This window comes from Manis pentadactyla, chromosome 2 (genome assembly GCF_030020395.1).
Source record: "Manis pentadactyla isolate mManPen7 chromosome 2, mManPen7.hap1, whole genome shotgun sequence".
NCBI lineage: Eukaryota > Metazoa > Chordata > Mammalia > Pholidota > Manidae > Manis > Manis pentadactyla.
In genome coordinates this window covers 215,010,168-215,027,152 of record NC_080020.1, presented here as the reverse complement: position 1 = coordinate 215,027,152, position 16,985 = coordinate 215,010,168, and the positions used below count along the sequence as shown (strand labels likewise).

General features: G+C 48.5%; 1 protein-coding gene and 1 non-coding gene across 4 annotated transcripts; both read left to right on the top strand.

Annotated features, from left to right (window-relative positions):
* The first annotated feature begins 3,046 nt into the window (after positions 1–3,046).
* On the top strand, positions 3,047–13,662 carry TMEM214 (transmembrane protein 214). Of its 3 annotated transcripts, none has more exons than XM_036903427.2 (17): positions 3,047–3,257; positions 4,123–4,322; positions 4,890–5,040; positions 5,325–5,459; positions 5,705–5,787; positions 6,228–6,333; positions 6,425–6,506; positions 6,785–6,886; positions 7,253–7,394; positions 7,840–7,931; positions 8,228–8,276; positions 8,473–8,586; positions 8,831–8,948; positions 9,522–9,618; positions 9,795–9,963; positions 10,113–10,258; positions 12,179–13,662. In XM_036903427.2, the coding sequence occupies exons 1-17, from the start codon at positions 3,113–3,115 to the stop codon at positions 12,183–12,185; spliced, it is 1,938 nt and encodes a 645-aa protein (XP_036759322.2). In that variant the 5' UTR covers positions 3,047–3,112; the 3' UTR covers positions 12,186–13,662. The 3 variants fall into 3 exon arrangements, with proteins under 3 accessions (XP_036759322.2, XP_036759321.2, XP_036759323.2); XM_036903426.2 differs by lacking the exon at positions 12,179–13,662 and adding an exon at positions 10,477–11,403; XM_036903428.2 differs by lacking the exons at positions 4,123–4,322; positions 4,890–5,040; positions 12,179–13,662 and adding an exon at positions 10,477–11,403 and having other exon boundaries at positions 3,060–3,257.
* A 3,214-nt stretch (positions 13,663–16,876) lies between these two features.
* TRNAY-GUA (transfer RNA tyrosine (anticodon GUA)) lies at positions 16,877–16,965 on the top strand. The gene is given in 2 exon segments: positions 16,877–16,913; positions 16,930–16,965. It is a non-coding gene; the product is annotated as a tRNA-Tyr (tRNA).
* The last annotated feature ends 20 nt before the right edge of the window (positions 16,966–16,985 follow it).

Here is a 16,985-nt window from a genome sequence, read left to right as displayed (position 1 = left end):
ACTTTCCTTCCCCCTTCTGATTCTAACCCCCACCTACAGATAGTTCAGGCCTTATTCTATCTGTTTTTCTCCTCCAAAAAATTCTTTGCCTGCTTTTATTGATCTTTATGATTTTTAATTCCCTTGCCTAATTTTAAAAGGCTTTTCCTCCGTTATTCCAGGTACATACTATAAAAGGATAAGGTAGTTGCTCTATATTGCCCAGTGTTCATCTTCAGGCCAAGGCCTCACCCTGCTGATGAAGTGGGTATGGTAGGCAGAATAATGCCTCCCCCAAAAGATGTCATGTCACAATTCCTGGAACCTGTGAATATGCTAGGTTATATGGAAAAGTAAGAATTAAGGTTGCAGATGAAACCAAGTTGCTAATCAGTTGACCTTAAGGAGAGTATCCTGGGTTATCCAGGTGGGCCCAAGGTAATCACAATAGTCCATAAGGGTGGAAGGCGGAGCAGAAGAGGAGGTCAGAGTGTTGCAATGTGAAAAGGATTCGACCTTCTGTTGCTGGCTTTGAAGATGGAATTGAGCCATGAGCAAAGGAATGTGGGTAGCCTGTAGATACTGAGAAAGGCAAAGAAACAGATTCTCCTCTAGAGGCTTCAGGAAGGACCATGCCTTGCAGACACTCTATTTTAGACCAGTGAGATCCTGACAGGCTTCCATCTTCCAGAACCATAAGATAATAAATTTGTGTTGTTTGAAGCCACTGTGTTCATGGCAGTTTGTTACTGCAGCACTAAAAACCTAATACAGTGGGTCAAACTGTGCTTCAGTGAGCTCACCCTTTTTGCCTCCACATCAGACACCCACCTGTCCTCCTTGACCCAACATCTTTTGATTCTTCCCTCAAACCCTGCGTGGGTACTGCCCAAGCCTACCTCCATGGCTAGTGTCTAAGGCTGCTCTTCAAAAACCCAGAGCTTAGGGATGCAAACCCATTGCCTCCTCTCCACCTCTTCCCGGTACCTCATACTAAGTATGTGTTTCCCATGGAACACTTAAGATAGTGAACTATAATTTTCTGTTTTCAAGTTTGTCTCCTACACAGGCTTCGAATTCCTCACAGGCAAGGGAGGTGTATCCTCCAGCTCCACATAGCACAGGGCTAGGTGCTTAGGTACAGAAGGTGCTTAGAAGATGGTGCTGGATAAGTATGTGAATGAATCCCATTCCCTAGATGCCAATTTATAAGCAATGACTTGCCAGACTATTCCAAGAAAAGACAAAAGAAAGCCCCTCTCCATCCTTCTATGTATCTCCACCATGGAGCAGCCCCTTCATTTGCCTCTATGGAAAGCCTGTTCTATTTCTCTTCTGTGTCTCTTCTGTGATCATACATGTGACATAGAAGGGATCAAGCAAAGAGGGGATATTGTTGTTGGACTCTGAGTAGAGCTAAACCAATGAACTGAAAAATGAGTTGATTAATGATCAGCTCAAATGTCCTTGGCAAAAGCACTCCATCTAGGAGCTCCCTGAAGCACTCAACCACAAACAGGCCTGAGCGGACTGGAGGACAGGCAGGGGGCAGCAAGAACTGTTTATCTCCCACCTCCTGCCTTTCCCTATCCCAACCCATTCTTCGCATAGCCATATTTTCCTTTCCAACACAGTGGATCATGTCACTTTCCCACTGGCTTCCAGGGTCTGGAGGACTAAGTCTGAATTTAGCAGATCATGGCATATGGGTTTAGATCCCTTTCCAACCTCATCACCTCCAAAATCCCATTAAGCACTGTCACACTGAACTAATCCCCAGTTTCCCAGACTTGTCCTGCCATGTCCCACCTCTAGGCCTTTGCTTAAATCAATAAATCCATATAACTGACCTGGTCTCTCTATTTATCCTGATCCCCAACCAATGAAAATTCTCTCATTCCTCAGGACCCATCTGACATGCCATCTCCTTCAGGAAGCTTTCCCTACCTCCCTCCTAAGGAACTCATCATCCCCAGAAGCTGTTCATCCACAGTGCCCTCTCCTTAGGTAACCAGCAGGTGTTGGGGGGGTGCTCATCAGGGGACTGAGGGGAGGCCCAGCAGTGGGAGAAATGACCCATCACACACTCTTAACACCCACCAAGTATTATTCTAAGTGGCGCCTGTTTCCTCAAAGTCTCCTGGAGGAGTGCAGAAAGCTTGCCACTTGTTGAATATAGACTCTATTTAATTCTTACTATTAAGGGCTTGCCTGTCTTGTTTCTCAGTACAACAGGTATGAATCTCATCCTCAAATGTAGGAGTGTTCACGAAATAGCACATTTCCTTAATTGTGATAATTACTGTTATTTCACTTTCTCCCCATCCTCTCCTGCTGGGATGCTTCCAGTTTTGAGGTTTCACATCACCTACAAGCAGGGTGGAAGGTCTTCAAGGGATAGTGAACGTCTGAGCAGTAACCTGTTTGAGTGGTTCCTCAGGTCTGGGGCTCTTGATCATTTCCCTTCCACATCTGACACTTGAGACCGACTCTTGGCAGTGGGAGTCAGAACCGTTTTTTTCCCCTTTGCCTGGAAGGGGAAACAGAGCCCTGGCTTAGATCCCTGATTTTTCTCTACCTCCTATCAGAAGGACTCTCTGCTCTCCATTTTCCTCTCTCCAAGCACTGCGTCTTCCCTAAAGCTCGGTCATCTTCCTTGTTCTTCACAATAGATTTTTATAGTCCATTAAAATTTAATCACTAGCAACAGAAAAACTAACACTTTCTTAAAAGGAAGGAAGCATTTATAATCTCCAAACTCTTCCCGGAGGTGAGGATGACTATTTCAATTCCATCCTTCCAGCAATATTAAAAAGAAAAGAAAAAAACCAAACAGTTCATTTCCACCAAGTTACCCAGTGCAGTGGCCTTCACACAATAGGTGCTCAACAAAAGTCTTCGGAATGAAATATTCTCTCATCTCAGCATCTTTGCCTGAGTGTTTCTTGCCGCGAAGCAACCCCGACCCGCTCGGTCGGGGTAACCTGGCAAAAACGAAAGACTACAAGTCCCAGGCTGCCTTGCGGTTGGCGTCACGCGCCGCGAGGCCCTGCGAGGAGACGTGGCAGAGCGCGGCGCGTCCGCACCGGATCGGACAGCCCAGGGAGGTGGCACTGGCGGGAGGGTCGGAACCATGGCGGCTAGGGCGGCGGTAGACGGGCGCTGGGAGGTGGTGAAGAAGGGGCGGCGGCCTGGGGCCGGCGGCAGGGGTAGAGGCGGCGGAGGGGACCGCCGGGCGCTCGGAGAGGCGAACGGAGGGTGGAAATACGACCTGACCCGTGAGTACCCACCCGGCCCGGCCTGCCCGGCCAGGGCGGTAACGAGTAGCTACCGGAGCTCAGAGGGCCGAAACACCCCCGACTGCTCGAGCGCTACCTTTGAGTCTCACAGGACGTAGACAGCGCAAGGGAGGTTGTCCTCACCTCACAGATGAGTAAACAGAGGCCCCGTGAAGTTAGATGCCTTCCCATGGTCACATGTCAGAGACCGGGATTCCGTGCTTCCGACGCTCCCGCTCACTGCACACACACCCTTCCCAGCTGTTCCCATGCCTTGGCCTGGCCTCTCTGGACAGGTGTTGGAGCGCTGGGAAGAGGCATACTGGTTCTTAGGCACAGTGCCCCCTCTTCAGGTAACCAGCAGGTGGGGGGGGGGTGCTCATCGGGGACTGAGGGGAGGCCCACCAGTGGGAGAAATGACCCGTCACACACTCTCAACACCCACCAAGTATTATTCCAAGTGGCGCCTGTTCCCTCAAAGTCTCCTGGAGGAGTGCAGAAAGCTTGCCACTTGTTGAATATAGAGTTGTCACTTCTGAACCAAAAGCAACTAGAGTAGAACCAAGATGGAAAAACCCTGACCTCCCAGACTAGTAGCTACTCACCAAAGAAGCCAGTTCTCTGTATCCAACCCTTCCCTTAGTTCCCATGTACTCTGATTTATCAAAATAAATGCCTCAATTTTGTCAGAGAGCCAGCCCATGAACACCAGAGCTGCAGTGTCTGAAAGAAGCAACCAAGCGGGTTCCCTCTCCTGCTCCTTAAGCAGGATCTAGATAAGGTGACAGTGGGGGAAAGGATTCCTGTTCTTTGGGGCCCTCATAACTCAAGGATGGCCCCCATTTCTTTGCCTCTCATACGCCAGCTCCAATCCAGACCACAAGCACTCTGTATGAGCGGGGCTTTGAGAGAATCATGAAGCGGCAGAATAAGGAGCAGGTTCCCCCTCCTGCTATGGAACCTAAGAAACCAAAGAGCAAGAAACAGACTAAGAAGGTGGTGACCCTCACCAACCAAAACCCGAAGCAGGGCCGTTTCCGCAGCCTGGAGGAGGCACTGAAAGCTGTGAGTGTGCCCTGGCTTTAGGTGGGGAAACAATGGGAGCCTGAGGTGCAGAGAAGATGAAAGGATCAGGAAGGGTACTGGCAGCTGAGGGATCTGTAGAATTTGGGACACTATTTGTTGAGAGGAGGTGTCCAGAGAAGGATGAAAACCCCAAGGAAGAGGACATTTGCACTTAGGATAGATAGAAAATAAGAATTTTATAGGGAAACATAGATTAATGAGAGAAGAGCCTTGAAGACCCAGGGATACCAGGGAAGCGGCAGAGGAACTGTTTGTAGTTCCTTGCCCCATGGAAGCAGTGATCTTTCATTTTCCATGTCATCCTCTGTTTGTCCCCTTGAACCTGTGAATGAAGGGCCTAAGAGTACTGGGCCTTGAGATCAGCAATACGCCTGTCCTGTATTTTCTAAAGATCTGGGTGCAGCAAAATTATGGCATTCCACGTACTTATGTTTAAAAGCAGAAACACTTTGTTCATTCTACCTCCACCTAGTCCAGCCATTTCCTCATCTCTACCCTGTTTCCCTACACTTACACCTCACCACGAGGGGCCTGTGTCTCTGGCAGCTGGACGTGGCAGCTCTGCAGAAGGAACTGGACAAGAGCCAGAGCGTGTTCTCTGGAAACCCATCTGTGTGGTTGAAGGATCTGGCCAGCTACCTCAACTACAAGCTCCAAGCACCTCTAAGTGAACCCACACTAAGCCAGCATACTCATGGTTAGTTCTTTCAGCTCCCTCAAGATCAGACAAGTCAAGAAAATACTGAAAGGGCTATGTGTAAGCACATTAGCAACAGCCCAATGCCCCCACTGCCCTGATTTACGTGGGTGATTTGTTTTCAAGTCATCATGACTGAAAGTTACTGGGCGTCATTGGGACAGGGAGGATGTCAGCCTCAGTGCAGGCACCTCTGCCTCCACTCGCCATTCTTGGAGCACACCAGGTCTCTCAGCTGGCAGCCTTCCAGTCCCAGCATTCATGTGGATGTCTATCGGCCCCAGATTATCCCTACAGCGTGGTGAGCCGGGAGCTGCGTGGGATCATCCGAGGGCTGCTGGCAAAGGCAGCTGGGTCTCTCGAGCTCTTTTTTGACCACTGTCTGTTCACCATGCTGCAAGAGCTTGATAAAACGCCAGGTGAGAGGACCCCAGGAGGGATAGCCCAGCCCCATCCTGGAGCCTGCTGTCTCTCCCACTTCCAGATTGGGTGGGTGGTTTTGTTTCCAACAGAGAAATGTGCTAATCTCAACATTCTTTTGGAAAGGGAGAAAATATTTCAGACTTATTGGGCCTGAGTTCTGAGCTTATGTCTGCCAAAAGGGAAATTTCTGGGTTAGGATGCTGAGCTGTGAGTGTAGATCTGAGACTATGTATTTCTCTAGGGGAGTCACAGCATGGTTACCGCATCTGTATCCAGGCCATTCTGCAAGACAAGCCCAGGATTGCCACCATGAACCTGGGCAAGGTGAGCTCAGGGTGATGGTGGGGACACTGGCAGACTAGGACTGGGGAGGCTGGGCAGACTCTACACTATTGAACCCAATTAAGGGATAGAGACCCTTGTAAGACCAGAAGTGATAGCTAACACTAGTGCCTACTCTTGTGTCTGCTGTGTATTTCTATGAGGTAGATACTGTTGCTGTGCCCATTTTATAGATAAGATTGAGCCGCAGAGATTCTGTAACTTTCCTAGAGTCGGTCTACTAGTAAGTGGCAAGTATATGGGTGAAGGCCAGTGTCTGGTGCCAAAGCCCATGCTCTGAATCACTACACATTGCCATAGTGCTCCAGTGTCCCTCAGCCTGTCCCTCCTCTCCCAGTTGACATCTTTCTTCCTGCCTGGCTTTGGGGCTACTCCTGGTGCTTTGCCCTTTCCCAATCTGCCTCTCCCATTGGTCTCCTTAGTTTCTTGAACTGCTGAGGTCCCACCAGAGCCGACCAGCAAAGTGTCTGACCATCATGTGGGCCGTGGGTCAAGCAGGTTTTGCTAACCTCACCGAGGGACTGAAAGGTACAAGTGGGGAAGAAAGAAGGATCATCTTGGAGGCAGGAAGCTCTTCAGCATCCCCAGTGGGTTCAAGCCTGAACCTTTGTCTCCACAGTGTGGCTGGGGATCATGCTGCCTGTGCTTGGTATCAAGTCTCTGTCTCCCTTCGCCATTGCATACCTGGATCGACTGCTCCTGTGAGTAATGAGGGGGTCGGGGGCAGCAAGGGAAAGGCCCAGGGTGTCTACAAGTGGCTGTTTCAGCAAAATGGGATGCTGTGATCTTGGTCTCCATAAATGTGAGGAAAATCAGAACAGCTTCTCCCAACTCAGAATGTGGTGGCAGAGCAAAGGAGGGAACCATTAAGGAGTAGGGTAGGGTAGAGTTTATGCCCTTTGTCCTAGATGTTGGTCATAGCTGGCATCATGGCCTGAGGGGTGGTCTCCAACAAGCCTGTTTCTGTCTACCCCAACAGGATGCACCCCAACCTCACCAAGGGCTTTGGCACGATCGGTCCCAAGGACTTCTTCCCACTTCTGGACTTTGCCTATATGCCTAACAACTCCCTGACACCCAGGTAGGACTGCCCTGGGGCACACCTGCTATGAAGGATCCCAATAGAGAGTCAAGAGCAGACAATATATTCCTGTCCCTTCTCTAGATCTGAGATTCTCAAGCTGGAAGTTCAAGGGATCAGTGAACCTCCTGAAATTACATGGACCCTCGATTGGTGTTTGGGCATTTTCCTGGGGGGAGGATCCATGATTTTCCACAGATTTTTCCAAGGAGTCTGAAAGTCTAAAAAGATTTAGAGCTACTATAAGGCCATTAGTAACTAACCCGCTTGGGCAAGTAGAGCATAGACTCTGAGGCAGGGAAAAGGGACACATTGCACAGCTCCATTTAGAGCCTTGCTCAGCTCTCCTCCCCACCCCCACCCCAGCCTGCAGGAGCAGCTGTGTCAGCTCTACCCCCGACTGAAGGTGCTGGCGTTTGGGGCGAAGCCAGAAGCCACCCTACATACCTACTTCCCTTCCTTCCTGTCCAGAGCCACCCCAAGCTGCCCTCCTGAGATGAAGAAAGAGGTGAGAGAATGGTGGGAGTCTCCTTTATCCTTTTCAGGAGTCCACTACAGAGGTCCTTATCTGCTGACTAAGGCCCTGTCTTCAGGGAACCATTTCCTGGGTATCCCCTTACTTCATTCCTGGCAGCTGCCTGCCCCAAGCACTCGCGCTTCACCTGCAGAAGAGCAGAGCTGGCAGGACAGGGAGTTCAGGTCTGCCTACTCTCTGTTGTCCTGCCGCTTGTAGATAAGTGATCTCCTAGCTCAGACTCCAGCCCAGGAGCTGCAGCCCACCCTTTTACAGCCTCAGATTTCTGGGGTCTTGGCACAATTTCTCCATCCTCCTCCTCGAAGGTGGATGTTTGCCTGTGTGGCCTCACTTAGCAGGCGGGATTACTTCTCAGCACCCTCCCTGTCCACCAGCCCCATGCCTCAGCAGTCTCTCCCTTCTCCTGTCCCCTGTGCAGCTCCTGAGCAGCCTGACTGAGTGCCTGACGGTGGACCCCCTCAGTGCCAGTGTCTGGAGGCAGCTGTACCCCAAGCACCTGTCACAGTCCAGGCAGGTGGGGGTGGGGGAGGGTCACCTGCTTTCTGATGCATACAGAGAAGCCTTAATCCATGCTCCCCAGCCTGCCCCTGGCCTAGAAACCAAGGAGGAACACTTAACATTGTTCTTCAGGTTCATGCCTCCAGTTGAGTGGCAACAACACTGGGGTTGCCTCTAGGAAGCTGCTGCTCTGCAGTAGGGAATTTAAAAGCTTTCAGCCTATCGGAGATAGGGCCTAATGGGAGGATAGGCAGTTGGGAGGGGCCAAGTGGGCTCCCTGATTGGAAGGGGGTATACTTTTCCCACAGCCTACTGCTGGAGTACCTGCTCAGGTCCTGGGAGCAGATTCCCAAGAAGGTGAGGAGCTGGGAGGACATGGCAGGGTGAGCCTCATCTGGTTTCTGGATTCATAACCCTCAGTCACTGTCCCCTACTTCCCTGAGAAAGTGCTCTGTTAGCCCATTTTGCATGAAAAATAAAGCAGGATTGGAGGCTCAGGTTCCCTCATGGGCTAAATCTTACATTCCCAGCTCAGACTTCTCTTATGTTGTAGGCACGGAAGTCTTTGCAAGAAACCATTCAATCCTTCAAGGTTACCAACCAGGAGCTGCTAAGGAAGTGCAGCTGTAACAACCAGGATGTCGTCACCTGTGATGTGGCCTGCAAGGTGCTGGCATCCATCCTTCCCCAACCCATACTCTGTCCTACATGTCTGTCTCGGCACACCCTGGATTGGGCCTGTGTCACATTCCTGCCCCACCCGTCCCTGTGTAGAGCAGGTAGAGCCCCTTCTACCTCGGGTAATGTGAGGGCCTGATACTCTTCCTGGAAGGCCTAGCTTGAGGCCTGCCTTAGGAAGCAAAGACCAGCTCTCTCTTCTGACCTGTCCTCTCTACCCCGTATCATTCTAGGGTCTGTTGCAACAGGCATGGAGCTGCCGACTGCCCTTGACACAGCTGCTCCTCTTGGTGCTGGTCTTCGCCATAGGTTTCCTGTGCCATGACTTCCGGTCACACAGCTCTTTCCAGGGTAAGCATGGATTGTCAGGCAAGGGAGCTAGGATGGGGATGAGGCAGAGAGCTGGGTGTAATACTCCCCACCACAACACGCAGCTTTGCCCTGATACTGCAGAAGGAACACTTCAGATTTTTTCTGTCTACAACTACCACATGATCACTTCCAGTCAGACTAGTGCTTTGCACTATAGAAATGTTTGCATATTCACTGTCTCGTTGGAGAAGGTGTTATCTCCTTTCTAACTCCAGAAGAAATTGAGGCTCAGAAAGATTTACCAATTAGCTTAAGATCACAGCTGGTAAGTAGAAGGTCAGACCTTCGAACCCAAGGCTTCCTGAAGGCTAGGGCTCCTCCTGGCTGCAACTTTCTTGTTTACTTGGCCCAGCAGGAGAAGGGGACTCAGCTCCCCAGGCCTGCATCCCTCCCTCCAAGCATGCTCCAGAGCAGACTAGAGCCAGCTCTACAGCCCCATGAGCACACTGAGTTCTGCCACATCTCTCACTGGGCCTGCCCTGGGGTGCAGCATCTTTCTCCCCATCACTGCCCTCCCCACCTCCCTGCTCACCAGAGGTCTCTTTTACTCAGCCTCTGTTTCTGGTCAGTTGCTTCATTCATCTGGTTTCTTGCCTGCTGGCCAACAAGCATGTGCCAAGATCTACTTCTACAGCGTGCAAGGTTACAGGTAAGCACCTCCCAGGGAGGGGAGAAGGGAGGCAGGACAGGGCTTAAGTGTTCAGGGTGGTGACAAGTCAGTGGGAAGTGAATGTGGTTTTCTTCTCCCTTCCTCCACCTACTCTTGGGGAGCCAATTGTCTGAGGAAACTCAGCTCTCCTTTCACGTTTCCATTTTCTCCTACAGCTGGCTAGAGGAGACGTTGCCAGCCTGGGGCTCCCACCTGCTGACTGTGGTGAGGCCCGGCTTGCAGCTAGCCTGGAAACACACCAGTGCCACAGTCAGCTTCCTTTCTGCCCACTGTGCCTCGCACATTGCCTGGTTCGGTAACAGCCTCACCAGCCTCTCCCAGAGAGTAAGACAGAGACAGGGAGGTCAGAAGGGCTGGTCTCCCCAGGGGCTGAGTTATTGGGAAGGTGCAGCCCCACATGAATTGGGTCTTCAGGGCCAGGATGCATTCCCTGGGCACTCTAACCCCGTCCCTCCTCCATGGTCCGGCTACAGATCCAGCTCCCTGACGCCCTAACCCAGCTGCTCCATTCTCTAAAGGAGTTGCTCCTACTTCTCTACCAGAACGTGCTGGTGCCCTTGTGGCACATACTGCTTGAGGCCCTGGCCCGGGCCCAGGAGCACTGCCACGAGGCATGCAGGTGAGACCCTCAGCTAGGCCTCCAGCAGGAGCCCCGATGGTGTAGTGCCCTCTCTCCAGGGACGAGGCTCTTGTATTCAGTCTTGCTCTGCCCCGCTGCTTGCTCATCCCTTGGCCACTCTGGGATATGGGCAGTGGGTCTGACCTGCAGCCCCATGACTGGACACACCTGCACTCCACTGCTTCCCAACCCCCACAAACGTTCTGCTTTCCTCCCAGAGGTGAGGTGACCTGGGACTGTGTGAAGACACAGCTCACTGAGGCTGCCCGCTGGACCTGGCTCTGCCTGCAGGACATCACAGTGGCTTTCTTGGACTGGGCACTTGGCATGATTTCCCAGCAATAGGCTCTGCCTCCCTGGTCACTGGGTTTTGTCTGGGGCAGGCCGCCTTAGACTGCTGGGGGATTAAGGTTACAGTTCTGCATTAGAGTCTTTTTTGACTTGGTGCCTGAGTTCTATCTCCTAGGCAAGTGGCTACTAGCCTCTGCCCCAGTTGTTACATCTTTGATGAGGACTGAGCCGAGGTATCTCAGCCTTCTACCCCCAGTCCCTCTGAACATTTCTCTGGCCCTGTGGCATATGGCTCCCAGCCTCGTCCTTGGGTGGGTAGCCTCTCCAGCCACCCACTGTCTTCTGCTCTCCACTTTCCATCTCATTCTTGATGCCAAACGGTTCACCTCCTAAAAGGTGGGAGTCCAGTGAGTGACACCTGCATTCTTCTGGCAAACGATTCCTGCTCCTGGACATTAACCACAGCAGAAAAAGGAAAGGGCCCTCCAGAGGAATATAGTACTGCAGTGGATAACAGCCTCACCTGTACCCAAGTCTGAGTATGGCTGTCAGTGGACATGAAAGACTAGGCTAAAAGGCCTGTCACCTCAAAATGGCCAACTGAAGTCTTAAGGACCCCTCGCCGTTCTCCACATCGTGTTCCTACTTCCTCACTCTCCATTCCCCTTCAGCACTGGAGTCTCCACCTCAAGGTTCACCTCTCTCAGCTGCCTACCTCTCTCCCTGCCATCTTTCTGGAGAACAGAGCCCAGGTAGTTGAAGGCACAGAGAACCCTTCCAGCAGTCTGTTGAGACAGGATTCACATATGGCTTCTGGGTATGCCTCCTAAGTGGAATAAAGGACACAACTGTGATGGCTAGCTTTCCTCTCTACATCCTTGTATAGAAATTCCCACAGTTGTGAAGGGGACGGCAAAATGTTGGGCACCTGCATGTTCTTTGGCCCCCTGCCCATGTAGTGGGGAGGGGCTTGCCACTGTCTGCAATTGAGCTTCTGGCAGGGAAAGCCCATACCCATGATTCTAGACTTTGGCCTATTGAGGGTTCTGGACACACTTCTCTTGCTCCCTTAATCATACTGCCTTATCACTGTAACCCATGTCCCACGATTTGCCTTGATAGCTTGAGTATTTCATGCTTGGAAAAGCAAGGGAGAAGAGTCTCCAAGGGGATGAGGGGTCAGTGATCAGGAGTATCCTCTCCTTGCCAGGCCCTTAACTTATTTAATAGGTTTTTTAAGGCCATGAGTGAAAGATCTTTGGAATTCCAAAAGACACATGAATCATGGGGCTATCACCAAAGTCCTTTTTGTTTTCACCTTGAGACTACGGTCAGATAATTGCACAGGCTTTCAGTTCTCACCTCAAGTTTCCCCCCTTACATGTTTTTAAATGTATGCAGTACCAGAGGTGCACCGCCCACTCCAATTTCCAGGCTGGTTTCTGCTTCCGTCATTATGCCTAAGAAGACTGGCAGGGATGATGACTGGCTACCACTTTCCCTTTCACATGCTGCCCTGAGGCAGTACGTTGGTTTTTCAGTGGAGGGGTTATAAAATATCAAGCACAGAAAAATTCTGACAAGTGAGGTCATGACTACAATATCTCACCTTTTTTGTTTCCTTGTTAGGGTATAACTACATTACCTCTTGGAAGCTGAGCAGCTCATGTTGGGCAGAATCCTGCTTTCGTAGTGGCAGTTAGCCATGACCACTTTTCCCAGAAAGAAAGAAACTACCTGGCAAAGGGCCAGGCCCAGGACTGCTAGGCAGGATTGTCCAAGGGTCTCAAGACATTTTCCATTTCCTCAGTTCTTCCTTATCAATCAGAAATGGCTTCAATTCTTAAAAATAGTGGATCCTTGTAACTGGCCTGTTCTCAGGGCAAGTTGAAAGGGGGCTGGTATGAACCTGAGTTGGTGACAGTACAGGACAAGTAAAATGATGACACTCGTACAGTGACATCAAGTCTGACCAAGACTGCTGGACCGAGGTCTCAATCCAGCAACTCAGAATGGCACTTAGTGCTACATCAGCTTCTATTATCCATTTACCTTGTTGGGTACATTTAATTTCTGCATAAAATCCTGGGTTGTTGCATTTCTCTTCATCAACTTAGGATAACTAGGTCTCCACAGCCTTTCACAGGAACTAGGACACCTTAATTGGCTTTTTTTGATAGATGTAGTTGTTTGGCCCAATACTGGAATTGTCCAGAATTTATCCTTTGTCAGAAGAGTAATCCACTAAACACCACACCTACTGTCCCTTAGCTAAACCAGACACCTAGACCTTTCATTTTGTGCAGCACTGTCACTAACCAGGAATCCATGCTGAGCCAGTGAGTTGAGCCAATGTGGACTAGTAGAATACACTGAGCTGACAGGTGGACAGTCACACTGTGACTATTGATGTTATGGAAGAACAGAAACTGATACCTCAGAAGGTCACATCTGAACATTGCAACTTTTCACACACAGCTGGAATTCTGCCGCTAACATGCCATAAAACTGAAGGGCCATTTAAGTATAGTTCTCTTACTAATGTATTACCAGTTCTTGTATGGACCTGCAAATTACATCACATGACACATTTGAAACACTTCACATCTTTTTAAGTCATAAAGCTCATTTCCAGATTTGTATCCAGCTTTACAGCAGGGCAGCTTGATGGGTAGCCTTACTATGCCCAGATAATGTTGCCCCACAAACAACGTTGTTGGACTTGGCTGCTTGCAAATGCCATCACTCTTAGGGTGAAATGTTTTCCATCGAGACAGGCATGCCTACCCTGCTCTATTCCAGAACGACCCAGTTATCAATTACATGGAGATTTCAATAGTGATGTGACCTGAACATTATAATGTCTTAGCTCTACTAGTGATCCATGTTTTTTTATCATACTCATGGTTCTGCTCCCAAAAGGGCTTGAGGGGACAAAGGACCTTGCTCTTCCCTATGTGGGATTCCATTTTAGTGGGTAGTTTCATTACCCCAGACTTGGGTATCAGAAGGTATAAGAAGGAATTTGGGGAGGGGGTGGAGCTACCACCATTTAGGGTATGAATAAATATCCATCGAATATTCTGCCTATTAATAAAGTTTAATTCAGATGCGTTGTTGGATGTGTCTTGGTATGATTTTTTACTGTTAGCACACCAGTTATTAATTTTTTAATAGACTATTCTTTTAGAGCAGTTTTAGGTTCACATCAAAATTAAGCAAAAAGTACATATTCCTTTTCCTACACTTGCACAACCTTGCACACTGTCAACATTGATAAACCTACACTGACACATCACTGTCACCCAAAGTTCATAGTTGAATCATACTCTGTATGGCTTCAATCTTTTAATATTTACTGAGTCTTGTTTTGTTTCCTGACGTGGGCTATCCTGGAGAATGTCCCATGTGTATTTGAGAAGAATGTATATTATGCTGGTGGGATGTTTTGTGTGTCTGTTTGGTCTAACTGGTGTGTTGATCAAGGCCTGCATTTCCTTATTGAGCTTACTACCATAAGTACATTCTTAATGTTGAGGAACTTAGAAATGAAGAAGAGTACTAAACAGTAAACATGGGGGTAAAAGTCATAAAAGAAATGCAAATCAACAACAGATGGGAAAAAAAGTCCATTTCATTGGTAAAAAAATACAAATGTAAAATACCACTTTTGGTATAGTATAGTGAATGCTATAATAGAAATTGGTATAATACTTCTGGGAAGTAATTTGGTAATACTAGCATTCCTCGGAGGTTTTGCAGGTTCAATTCTAGACCACCTACATAAAGCAAGTCAAATGAATTTTTTGGTTTCCCAGTGCATATAAAAGTTATGTTTTATTATACAGTAGTCTATTAAGTGTGCAATAGTATATCCACCTCAAAACCAATGTACATACCATATCTTAGTTTAAAAATAATGCTATGAAGTGCTGTCATCTGCACTTTTGCACGTTATAATCACTGATCGCTAATCACAAATCAGTAACAAATACAGTGAAAAAGTTTGGAATCTTACAAGAATTACCAAAATGTGACATAGAAACATGAAGTGAGCAAGTTCTGTTAGCAAAATGGTACCAATAGACTTGCTCGACACAGGATTGCCACAATTCTTAAATTTGCAAAAAAAACAAGTGTCTGCAAATCACAATAAAATGAAAGATGCCATATTTATCAAAGAACTTAAAAGTTTAATACTATCTTACCACCTAATTCCACTCCTAAAAATATTCTACACATTAGAGAAACAAATATGGACAAAAATTTATGCATAAGAACATTTATTGTTAAAGCATTTATTCATAGTAAAAATTCAGATATTAACTATCCAACAGTAAGATGAATATTTCAATAAACCAAAAGATAGGAAATGGCTATTTAAATGGTGATTTCAAAAAATCCTTAATGACACAGGAAAATGCTTATAAGTACTCAAGTTATTGAAATATTGGCTATAGTAAAAAATTCAGGAAATAAAAGTTGACAAAGATGTGGAGAAGTTGAAACCCTCCTACAATGCTGGAGAGAATGTAAAATGGTTCAGGGACTGTGGAAAATAGTTTGATGGTTGCTCTTTGTTCATATAATTACCATAAAACCATTCCATGCCTATGTGTATTCCAAAGAAGTGAAAACATATATCCACACAGAAACTTGTACAGAAAAATTTATAGCAACGTTATTCATAAAGGCTCAAAGGTGGAAATAACCCAAATGTCCACTAATAGATGAATGGGTTAAGTGGTATGGCCATACTGTGGAGATTATTCAACCATAAGAAGGAGGAAGTACTCATACGTGCTATAACTTGGATGAGTTTCAAAAACATTATAAGTGAAGGAAATCAGACACAAAAGTTCACATATTTTATTTTATGTGAAATCTCCCGAATAGGCAAATCCGTAGAAACAGAAAGCAGATTAGTGGTGCCAGGGGTTGAGGAAGTGGTGGTGGGGAGTGATTACCTACAGGGTATCAAGTATTCTAGCGTAATTTAAAGCAAGTTTTGAAACTATAGAGAGAGGTGATAATTTGGACATTGTGAATGTACAAAATGCCATTGAATTGTTCATATTTTTAAATGGCTAATTGAGTTATGCGAGCTTTGCCTCAAAAAAAGGGGATGGGGGGCAATATAATTATGTTCTGCTTCCAGCCTCCCTTGCCTTCAAGAAATAGAGAGGGAGCTCGCTAAACACACTCAGCCAAGAAAACTACCCCAAACTAAGGGTCTTGGAAACAATGGCAGCAGTTGCCTCAGCAGAACGAAGTTGAACCAGGGAACCAATAAGATGTTAGGCTCCCCGCTTTGTGGATGGGCGCGAAGGTGAAAGCCGTGCTGTGTTCAGTGACATCAGAGACCTCGGATGTAAAGCTCAGCCTGAGAGTACCCATAAACCGTCAGAGCTGCAAGGGGCTTGAACCGTCGTCACCCGACCTGGATTTGCCCAGGGCAACTGTGACTCCAGGTGGCACAGGCAGTCGGCGGCAGAGCCGGCCGGGTCTCCCAGCACCTCCAACCCCGCCAGACTACAAAGCAAGGTTCCTCAGAGGAGTTGGGTTTTAGGTTTGTTTCTTTGTTTTAAAACCCCAGGAGCGTCTGATGGGCAAAGGATTTGTAAGTGTGCATTGCAGGCCCCTGGAAAGAGGTGAAGGAGTGAGCGGGATGGGGTCTCGGACTGGGAGTTGGACAGGATCCTGTGCAGGGCCACCACTCTGCGCCATCCCCACCCGTCAGTCGCGAATTGCGGAGTTTCGGCGCTGCGGGCCCCGCCTGCCGTGCAAGCCTCCAGCAGCTCCGCGGTTTGTATCTTTCTTGCTCTAGTTAGAACAAATGGACCCTGAAAAAACTTCGGTTATTTGACTGAATGAATGTCCTCTACATCAGGAAAGCAGTAGGATTTATTGGCGCCCGGGATTAACCTTAGGGAAATGGGGAGCAGAACTAGCGAAAACCATCGGCTTTGCAAACGCGGCAAGCACCTTGCGATTACAGAGCACATGTGCGTACCGACGCCGCTGGGGACGTGCTGCCCAGAAGTTCAAGCGTCCGGGATCTCTAAGCTCCCGCGATCCAATAGTAGCCACCAGAAGCGGGGTGTATCGTTTTGTAAAAAGCAGGTAAGTATGTTGCTTGTGTTTCCTTAGTCTAGGGTTGGGAAGCGGGTCCTCTGGCAGCGTCCTTTGCGCGCACCTGTGTCTCTGGCTTGCTCTGTACTGTGCGGCCTAGAGGGTCTCAGACTCCTTGATTCCCTTAGAAATTGGGGGCCAGGCGTGCCTCTTTAATCATTAGAGGGGAATCAGCAAGAGTGCATCGCAGCGGAGCCTTCGATAGCTCAGTTGGTAGAGCGGAGGACTGTAGCGGGTCTCCGGTGGCAATCCTTAGGTCGCTGGTTCGATTCCGGCTCGAGGGACTTCGGACGCTTTCTTTTGC